Source organism: Pteronotus mesoamericanus, unplaced genomic scaffold (genome assembly GCF_021234165.1).
Source record: "Pteronotus mesoamericanus isolate MK-2021 breed Mesoamerican mustached bat unplaced genomic scaffold, CSHL_Meso_final contig_182, whole genome shotgun sequence".
Taxonomy (NCBI): Eukaryota; Metazoa; Chordata; class Mammalia; order Chiroptera; family Mormoopidae; genus Pteronotus; species Pteronotus mesoamericanus.
In genome coordinates this window covers 32,541,731-32,552,553 of record NW_026555078.1, presented here as the reverse complement: position 1 = coordinate 32,552,553, position 10,823 = coordinate 32,541,731, and the positions used below count along the sequence as shown (strand labels likewise).

At 47.1% G+C, this 10,823-nt stretch overlaps 1 protein-coding gene across 2 annotated transcripts in view; it reads left to right on the top strand.

The window, feature by feature from the left end:
- Window positions 1–259: 259 nt before the first annotated feature.
- SAMD4A (sterile alpha motif domain containing 4A) overlaps window positions 260–10,823 on the top strand; it is a 201,376-nt gene continuing 190,812 nt past the window's right edge. For both annotated transcript variants that reach the window (XM_054567543.1, XM_054567542.1), the window contains exons 1-2: window positions 260–477; window positions 1,645–2,277. In XM_054567543.1, coding sequence (XP_054423518.1) covers window positions 2,082–2,277 — 196 coding nt within the window. In that variant the 5' untranslated portion in view covers window positions 260–477; window positions 1,645–2,081. The remainder of the gene's footprint in view (window positions 478–1,644; window positions 2,278–10,823) is intronic.

Genomic DNA, 10,823 nt, shown 5'->3' with positions numbered 1-10,823 from the left:
CCTTCCCCAAACTTCTTCCCTCCGCCCGGCGGTTCGTCCAACCCGACCCCTCTGCGCATCTGGCTCCTCCCACTCCGCTCCCCTCCCCTTTTCTGGCCCCCACTTAGGAATCTGCTCCCCCCCACCCCTGCCGCAGGCCGGGTCCGGGATCCTCCCCCCACTCCCCCCCCCTTGCCGCCGCCCGGGTTCCTCTCCCCCCGCTCGGGCGCTCCCTGCCAAGCCCATGATGTAATGGTGTATGTTAATCAGTAGCATGTGGGGAGCTCCGGCTCGAGCGGCTCAGTCCTCCGCGAGCCGACACTGGAGGCAGCGACGGTGGCGGCGGCTCGGACTCGCAGCGCCGCACTCTCTTAGCGCCGCCCGCGCCGACGGCATGGCCCGAAGCCCGCGCTCCGGGCACCCCCAACCTCGCTGACAGCCGCCGCAGGCCCGGACCCGCGCGTGGGGCCCCGAACCGCCGCTATGAGCCTCGCCGAGGTGAGCGCCCCTTTTCTTCCGCCCCCGGCAGGGGACTCTCCAGCCACTGGGTCCCTTTCCGAGGGACTTCCCTCTCCGCTCGAGAAGTTCTGGGAGCGGGGAAGCGAGATGCTGGGAGCAAGCCGCCCCATCGAGGGTTGAGTCTCTGGGTTCCCTTCTTTGCTGGTGGTGGCAGGGATAGGAGTCGGGGAGCCACTGAAGCCGAACTTTCTTTGAGGTCCTTGGGGGGCGTGTGCCCGAGGCGCGGAGCCGCAGTCGAGGCGAAGCCGCCCTGCCCGCTGGGGGAAGTAGTGCTGTGGCCCCGGCTGTCTCCGCGCTCGGCGTGCGCTCGGGGCTGTGCCGCCTTCGGCCTGGGACGCCGGACGAGGCGCTGGGCTGGACAGACCCGCCCGTAGGAGGCGGCAGCGGGGGCAGGATGCCTAAAGCTCACACGCGCGTACACACTTACACAAATACGCACAGGCACGCACACATCTGATCGCTCAGGGCGAAGCAGGCCCTGGAGACCTCCCGGGTGGCCTGGAGCAGCGAGGCGCGGGGGAGCCGGGGCTCCGGCTGCGCCTCCGCCCGCTGGGCGAGGAGCTTTGGGTGGGGAGAGTTTATTTTTGTCTCGAGCTGCTGCCTTGGCTGCTCACGGCCTAAATCCAGAGGGGCGCCTGGTGGTGGAGATGCTGGCTGTTGCTGTAGATGGAGCTGCAGCCGCTCGGCTGCTTCTCCGGCAGGAGGAGGAGGAGGAGGAGGAGGAGGAAGAAGGAACTCGGGCTGCTGCTGCTGCCTCCGCCTCTGCTTTGCATTAGCCCCCACCCACACCCCCGCGCCCCTCGCAGCCGCATTGCAAGTTTTCTACGCGAGGAAAATCTGTTGCTGGTGCTGGCGTTCGCAGGCACAGCCCCCGAGGCCACTCCGGGTGGGGTGTGTGGGGAGCACCAGCCGTTCGCAGCGGCAGCAACAGGAAGCTGTGGGGTCTCCTCCCGCACCTGGGGAGAGGCTTCGGGCCATTCCCAGAGTGGGAGAAGCTCGTTTCCCGCATTCGGGTGTGGAGGGGGCCACCGGAATTTGGGGGACCAAGACCCCGCGGGGCGCCCCCCATCCCCTCTGATGCACTCGTTTCCTGGGCGCGCTCCCTCGCTGGCTGAGGTCTCACTGCAGCCCTTTCTCTCCTTTCAGTGGTGATCGCCTCGGGAATGCGGGTGTGAAGGGTCCGAGCTGCTGCCCAGTGGGAAAGAGACCCCGGGACGCCGAAAATTACCATCCCGAAGCTGAGAGAAGGAAGGGGGAAAGAGAGCATTCTTCATTCAGTTTGTGTGCCTTGTGCGGATTTTTTTTTTAAATCGTTATTATTATTTTTTTTTAAAAAAGAAACATTTCCGTGCTACTGTCTGTCATCATCTCTGGGGAAATCAGCCAGAACCACCGGAACGTAACTGAAACCAGACGAGAGGCAGGAGCCGAGGCAATACCTGCAGCGTCCGGGCGCCCGAGCCACCTTGGAACCCGAACGCATCGCCGGCAGCCGCGGGGCTGCGGCTCCGCCAAACTTTGGGGCGGGCGGGCCGGGCCGGGGCTCCAAGGGGCCTTTGTAGACCGAGGGCCGCCCCCTAACCATGATGTTTCGCGACCAGGTCGGGGTGCTGGCGGGCTGGTTTAAGGGCTGGAACGAGTGCGAGCAGACTGTTGCGCTGCTGTCGCTGCTGAAGCGCGTGAGCCAGACCCAGGCCCGCTTCCTCCAGCTCTGCCTGGAGCACTCGCTGGCCGACTGCGCGGAGCTGCACGTCCTCGAAGGCGAGGCCAACAGCCCCGGTAAGTGTGCTGCAGCCGCCGCTGTCGCGCCGGGTCCCCCCACCCTCCCATTCGCAGCCTCGCGCCCAGGCTCCGCCCCCGGCCGCGGTTCCGCGGGGACACGGACCGGCTGTCCCTGGGGCCCTTGGCCTCGCAACCCCTTCCTCATCCCCGCCCCTGCCGCCCACTTACCTCCGCTGGCCGCTTTGGGGGTTTTTGCCCACTGTCAACTCCATTCCGTGTGGTAGCTACGGTAGCATGAATGATTGATTTTTCTCTCATGCAGTTTCCTGGGAAATAAGTAAGTCAGGTCACGTAGAGTCTGGATTTTCTGGGCTTTTTTTCTTCTTCGTTTGGGCAACGTGGCTCTGTGGGTTTCAGCAACACATGAGGAAACCTGGGACTGCTTTTCGGAAGCCAAGCTTTGATTAGGCTGTGTGAGCAATACATGAAAATCCAATTTTATTCTTAATTTTTCCCCACGGGGATTACAGTTAGAGCTCCGTATTCTGAATAATATGTAGGTGATGCTACAGAGTATTAAAATATTTGCAGCTCATGTACTGTTTGGATATGCACCTCTATCATATGACAATGTTCATACGGATGTGGATGTTGTAGAAAGGGTCCCACCGGCAGCAGGCATAGATCAGACTCCTTGCTGCGTTTTGTTAGGAAACTTTACTGAATACAGCAAAATTGTTTCCTATTACCCTGCTCATATTTACAGACACCTCAACTAGTATAGAAAGTGAATATACGCAAAAGGTCCTGCAGTTTGCTATTTGCTGGCATGGGTGGTGACAGACTGGCATTATACCCCGGGGTGGAGGGGAGTGAGTGAGGATGGGGGATGGAGCAAAGGTCTGTTGGCTGTAATTTTGGATAGGGGAAATTCTTCAGTTCATACTGCAGCAGGAGGGTGAACAGAGCCCCCAGTGTTTATGCAGAGGAAAGAATGCAGGGTCCTCTTCCAGCTGTTCCATGTTAGAGCTGTTAGCCTACAAGGCTCAGCAGAGGTCTGGGCTGCCATTTGATGACAAGGTCCAGTCCAGGGCAGTGGGGCCTGGGAGACACTAAAGTGAGTGTGTTGTCAGGGCAGCAAGCGTGGAGCTGGCCTCCTCCTTACTCCTCCTCCCTGATGTGGTGCTCATGATGCTGAAAACACCAGGATGGGATGTTTCCATATATAGAATCAAAGGCTGGAAGTGACCGCTGGAAATCCTCACAGTCCTTTTCCTGAGCAGACAGGACTGCACCCAGAGGATCGTGTGCTGCCAAGTATTGGGAAGAGCAGACTGAGGGAGATCCCACAGGCCCCCTGGGACTTGCCAGAGCCTGACAGCCCACCCTGTTCCTCACGGGGTGGTGGTGGCAGGGTCCCTTCAGCCCCACATTTATAAATAGCTCAAAGGCCAGCCTCCTTTATAAGGGTGTGGAAGCATAACTAGGATAAATGATGTCCCCTCTCTTTATTTCCATCCTTAATGTGACAGGGTAGCCTTGTCGCTCACCTGCTTGATTTTTGCTTCCTCAGGTTTGACAAACAAGGTTATATAAACTTTTGCATTTTGTGGAATGCACAGGACCGAAGTACCGTCGTTTATGTTGAATGCTTGACTTCAGTGCTTGTGGGGACAGTTTAAAATGATGATAATTAATCTTTTTGGTTACTCAGATGTTAGAGCAACATTTTTTTCCTTCTGAGTAAAGAAGACTTTTTCCAACAGAGCAGCAGTTTAGTACGTGAGGCATTAACGTATGGTATTAAAAAGAAGTTGCTTACTTTAAAAATATGGTAATTTAATAAGCCAAGAAAATGTTGAACTTCTGTGAGGTGTTTTGTTATTTCATAATCCAACCCCCCCCAAATTTTCCCCCATACTTATTGTGTAAGACACCTGCCTATTCGTGCTGCTTAAAGCTAGATATACGTCATCTATAACCAGTATGTAAGATATGGACCATTTTCCAGTTTCTGGATTAATCTTTCAATCTGGACATATTGCTTCCTTGGAATCCTTTGCACTAGTTTTGCTCTGTGACCAGGACAGAAATTCCTTAGTTGTGTGATGCTTTGCTTTACTTCTGCACCGTGGGGACCACAAAGAGCATCAAGTTGCGTCATACATACCTGAGCCTGGAGTGCGGCTCTCTTACTGACATTGGAACATAGCTAAGAGAGAAGAAAGGGGCAGAAATGCCCACTTAACAACAAGAATAGATGGCCTGATGTCCGGGTGAATACTTCAGACCCTCTCTGGGAACATAATTACTCTTATTTTAGACAATGACCTTAACATTAAAAAAAAAATTGAACAATAATCCATTGCATATTATGGTTATTAGCACATTTAGAACAGAGTGATCGGCTGCTGTAAGGAGTGAAAAATGATCCCTGACAGCTTGACAGCCAGGGAAGAGACAGAAAAATTCAGGGCAAAAATTCAGGTAGGAATCCTCAATTGACCCCGTAGGCACTACTCTGAAGTAACATAAATCAGTAATTGATGTTTACCATTAATGAGAGTGAACTACCCAAGGGATACATTTTTAAATGCACTCTTTGAGAAGAGAGGGAAATAGGCCATAAACTTTGGAAATATTGACACTCAGGATAATTGACCTCCCAAGCTGTCTCAGTCTGTAAAGCTCTTACCCATTCAGAAAACTAGGCTGCGTATAATGACTCATTCATTGGCTGGCTGAGGTTTCCTGTACCAAAATCATCATGTATCGCTTACTTTATTTTGTAATCATCAATTCAGTAAGCACACATATTCCTTCTGGTATTGAGAGCTTTTAATATTTGGTGAATGGGTACCAAATTCATATCTGGGGCTTGTTCTCAGTATAATAAAAAAAATTAATAATAGTTTGAACTTGGCTCTCTTTTCTTCAGAACTGACTTTAAATAGAGACAGTCTTTCACATTAGACCTGGTTTATTTGAAATCTGTGGGATGTATTTTTATACTAACTTTTCATTCTTTTAAATTTAGCAGTTATTGAGAATCTAGTGCTTCACTGGCTCATCCTTTGCCTCAGGTTCATGGTCATCTGAGATCAAAAATAAATGGTTGAGTCAGTTTCTGTGGTTATTTGTGTGTGAGAGACTCCAGATTTGCTGGGTAGGTTTAGGTCATGATTGACTCTTTAAGTTGAGGTTTGTTTTCAGAAGCCTCATAGCCTTAGGTAAGTACCCTTCAGCCACCAGGCCAGGTTAACACTGAGACTTCTAGACAGTCTCTGTTCATAGATAATTGTTTCTGGAGCTGACAGTTCATTCAGTACCTAAAAATGGCAAAAATGTAACCCACTGACTATACCTGCAGTTCCTCAAAGAAAAATAGGTTGTGTGGCATTGTTTATTTATGACTTTTGGCATTTCGACTTGAAATATATTTTTCTGATGGAAATAGTGTAATAGATGGAGTTTTGCAAGTGAATCCATGGTGACTTATTAACTCACAAAAGAATGCATTTTTTTTTTTTGAGAAATTGCATATGTTTGCAGTGAATAAATAGCAAAAAGTTGGATGCTTTACTTACAATTAAATTCAGGAAAAAGTATTAATCTAAAATGGTGGTGCTTGAGACAAAACCAATTGTGAAAATTACAAAGGAATTCTGGGTGTATTTACCCACATTAAAGGGTACAAATGTCAGCTCTATGACTTAATATGGTTTTTAGTTTTCATAGTATAGGTATGCCATACCCTGAGTTGCTTTTTAAAGTCACAAATGGAGTAAAAGGAGAGCAGAAGAATATTTCCCTGATGATACTCGATAAGATCTTATTTATGGTTCTTTCTTTTACTTATTCATGCCACATACATTTTCTGACTACCTACTATTTTCCTGGCCCTATGTTACCAAGTGGGAATAACAAGGGTAACTTACTGTATGGTTCAGTATATGATTCATAGACACTGTGTTGAGTAAATGACTAACACAATATCACGGGTGCTCAAGCATAGATATGGGTGGGGGCAGGGGTTCTGGACACATTGTGAACCTAGACGCTAATTGCCTGGAGGAGTCAGGGAAGACTTCACTGAAGGAGAGAGATGTTTGAGTTGAGCTTTGAAGGGTGAATGAGAGTTGGTTCAATATGTAAAAAGGATTGTAGAGACCAGACATGAAGGTGTTTTCTGAGCAGAAAAGATCATATTTATAAAAATATCGCCTTATGAAAAGGCTCAGTGGTGTGCAGGAAGTAGGGAGTTCGGAATGGCTAGAAGAGTGTAGAATATTGAACTCAAAAAAGGCTGACGTGAAAACAGAAGCTGTGGGTGTGCAGGATGTCGTCAGCTAAGGTATTTGGACTTAACCCTGCAGAAGTGATAGGAAACCCAAGGAAACTTTTTGGAAATGAGTTGAAGGATGAAAGGTGTGTGTGTGTACACTTTTTGGAAAAGAGCTTTCCTGTATATGCGTGATCCCCTGAGAGGCAAAGATGAGAGAAGGCAGTTTGGTTCAGACAGTTTCCATTTTGGCCACCTGGTGGCATCATCAGCTCAGGGTAGCTTTGTTACTGTCAGCATTGGTGTGTGGGGGGAGAAGAAAGGACTGAGGTGGAGAGGAAAAGAAGGTATTGTCCAGGTGGCCATTTATTTATATCCACGGGAGGGCATATGTCCTAGAAGATTCTTAGAGTGTATATTTTGAATCAGTCAGTCAATATCTGAGCCTCTTTTCTTACCTCTAAAAAGGAGCTAATCAAATCTATTTTTGTCCAAAATTTCCTTATTAATAATCAAATGATGGCCTATTCTTTTCCCCAGGTCTAAATTTACCTCTAATTAATATAGAATTTATATTAAAATGTTTGCTTACGTAGTAGGGAATCTCTTTATATAAAGGATTATCAAGGAGAGATTGGAGAGGACTTGGAGCTCCGAATAGATATGAGCCTACTTTGCTCCACCTTCTACATGTAGCTTTGTCGTTCTCTATCATGTTGGGTCCTAAAAAAAAAATGCAGCACTGACCCAGTTTCCCAGATGTCATGTCAACATTTTTTTTCCTTCAGTTGGCGAAAATGAAAAGCAGAAACCATTTTGTTGAATGAGATATACTGGGATTTTGTATCTGAACCCCTTCTTACTTAGGGGGTAGTAATTTTATTTGGGTTGGTCATACACATCTATATTCTTTGTTGTGAATAACTTGGATTTGATTGTTTAGCTTCGGCACTCAAGGGCTTCAGCAGCTGAGTATGTGTTATAAACAGGTCCCATCAAAACAAGTAAAAGGCAGACAAACTTATCAGTCAAATTGTATTGCTTATGTTTAAACAAACAAACAAGGGTGAAATAAGAGTTGGAAAGGCTGAGAAATAACTGAAAACTACCCCAAATTTCCCCTAGAAGTATAACTAAAAAGAATTGATAACACTAGAGAAGAAAAACTGCTGCTCCTCCTTGACGTGGAGAAATTGGTAGGTTTTCATCCCTGAGCCTTTGCCTTGTATAACTCATTTTCTATGAAAGGTGTGGTGCTCGTATAAATCTTTTTTTCTTTTTGAAATATAATTACTACTTTAAGTTTCTATCCTGTTCCTTTCTTTCCATCCCTTGTAATCATTCCAAGGCCTTACTGAGTTCATCCAATTCACATAGATTAAGATGCAGAATTAGATGTCTCCTCTGAGCTATTTTTTGCTTCCGAGGAAGCTGTCTGAGGCAGGAATCTCCCAAAGAAAGCAGAACTCTCAGAACAGGAGTCAAGCTTTCTCTTTAATTTAGTTAGTCCAGACGTGGGCCTTCCTGTGAAGGCTGCACCCCAAGAGCCAGCTTGGAGTTCTGAAGAACTAGCCTGCTTTTCTGTAGGAGCATGTCTTTCCTTAGGACTCATAAGCTAGTCGTAGGGGTTTGTTCCCACTCTATGTATCAATATATTTTTTAAATTTTTAAATTTTTATTTTTTATCCTTACCCGAGGACATTTTTTCATTGCTCTTAGAGAGAGAGGAAGGCAGGGAGGGTAAAAGAGAAGGAGAGAGAAACATCAACATCGATGTAACAGAGAAACATTGATTGACCAATTGGCTCCCCCAGGTTCCCTGACCCGGGACCAAACCCACAACTTAGGTATGTGCCCCGGCCGGGAAATTGAACCCACAGCCCTTCAGTATACAGGATGATGCTCCAATCGACCAAGCCGCACTGGCCAGGGTTGTATCAACATTTTAATACAATGTCCCTTGTCTTGGTTTACTAGGGAAAAAATATCAATCAACTAATTCAATGGTCTCTTTTACACTATAGATAATACATACCAGTAAATTATGCCTGGTGAAGAGTATTTAGTAAGAAAACTATGGGACCAAGTTCCTCAGTACATATTCACCAAGTACCCTGGGAGAGAGCTGGGTGTTGGGTCAAAAGGTAAAGCTGGTGTATGATTCTTTTCAAGGAGCTTACACTTGAGTTGTGTAGGTAAAACAAACATATGACATAAATGTGTATAAAATAATTAGACCATATGTAGTTGCTAAATACTGGAGTGAGTGAAAGAGAACAGGATAGGTTGAATAGTCCAAGAAGTAATGAATGGGAGAAGTAAACTTGAGTGTGTCATTTGAAATAATGCTCTGTAGCTTGCAAGTTCTTGCCTTTTTAGTATTTTTAATGCTAGTTTAATTAAGGAAACCACACATAAGAGGGGGTTTGGTGGATGGACCGTGTTAGGGTCAGGCTTCCCAGACGTGGGGAGCCTGATGCATGTTGTCCATGCATGGAAGAAGGAACAACTTAAACGTTCCTCTGATTTCTAACATATTTAAAGATAGGAAAGCAAAGTATCTGCTTACCCAGTATTTCCATCCTGCCTAAGTATCTGTAAAATTATGATACTTAATTCTCTTGACTCATCACAGTAGAATACTTTTGTATTAGACTAGCATTAAGCAGAACGATCTAAAGCCCTTATAGGAAAAGATAAAAGTTTTCAACATTAAATGTACACATGAGACACTTGGGATCTTGTTAAACCTAAAACTCTTATTATAGAGGAGGTCTGGGTGGGGAAGGCCTGAGCGCCTGCATTCTAATCAACTCCCAGGTGATCATGCTGCTGCCATTCTGTGGACCACACTTTGAGTAGAAAGATCATAGACTATTAGAGGTAGAGGGTAACTTAGAGGTAATTGGTGCATTATTTTTCAAGTTTTAACTTACATGAAAGCTCATACAAAGTGGATGGTAGCACCCCCCACCCCCCGAGCCTGAACGGAGTCTGGGTTAGGAAGGCAGAGCTGGCTTCTGTTGCAGCATTTCCCTGAGCTTTTTGAACATGCCCCTGCTGGAATTTCCAGGCCTTCTAATGATCAGCGTCCCATGGAAAATCAGGCTCCAGGAAAATTCTCCCCCCACCCCGCCCCGATGCTATGGACTGTAAAGTTGAGCTGGAAAGAGCAGGAATGTTAATTCCAGAGACCGGATGGGAGCGATCTCTTCATACTTCCCCAGCGCACTCCCGTAAAGCACAATCACTGGAATTTCTGAAGCGGTTTATCTTCACATCTTTCAGTGGAACTCAGGTGTTTGTATGTGCAGTACAGATACACATAGAACGTTGACTTTTCTTGTGCACACTTATCTATGTGAGTATATGCACTAAATGTGTGATTAAAATGGCGTTGCTGAACCACTTCTGAATTTCTGAAGAGTCATAAAAGAATAGGGACGTCATCTGAAGCTTCCCTAAATAATGTCTCAGTTTGAAGGAAAAAAAAAAAAAAGGAGGACAAAAGTAGCATCTGTACCTAGTAGGGATCTGGGAAGTTAACAGTAATCCTGTGTAAAATACTAGATTATTTAAAACTTGACTTGCTCGTGTTTGGATGAGGAAATAGGAAGTGGCCTGGTTTTCCAAAGAATGGGAAGAATGGGAAAAATGGGTAATGGAGAACTAAATAACGTCATTTCTTTGTCGATGGCACAATGGAAAGGGAGACAGCATTCACAGGGAGATTTCTGTGTTGTGGGCAGATCACAGGAATTCCAAGAGGCATCCCATGTCTGTTTCAGTATCGCCTTTGACAAAGTGCCTTATTTCCTGATGAACAAAATGGAGACCTGGAGGGCTGGATGAGAGTCTAGTTCTATGATGTTAGAGTGGTTTCAGTGACTGACAGGCTGGCTTTGGTGACTGTCAGTCTCAAGGAAGGTCTTTGATGCAGTGCCCCAGGGCTCACATGTTCTATGTTGTTATGTGGACGTGTGACTTAGCCTCGGGTCTCCAAGAAAGCAGAATTTGAGGCAAGGGCTGGCGTGGAGGTTGTTTATTTTGGGCACTGACCTCAGGGAACAGGAAAGGGGGCCTTTCCCTCAGAAGGGATCAAGGGACAGATGAGGTAGGCATTTATCTACAGGCTTCCCTGTCACCTTGGTCAAGGGTTTCCCAGCATGCTAAGCTCCTGCTCTTCCATGTTTGCAAAGCTGAGCCTTTCCTTGGGGGTCCGAGAAGCCCCAAGGGAGAAAGGGAGAAAGACGTGGGACAACTGAGGCAGAATGCCGTCAGGTTATACCTACATGAAGCTGGGGGTCACGGCAAGGGCTGC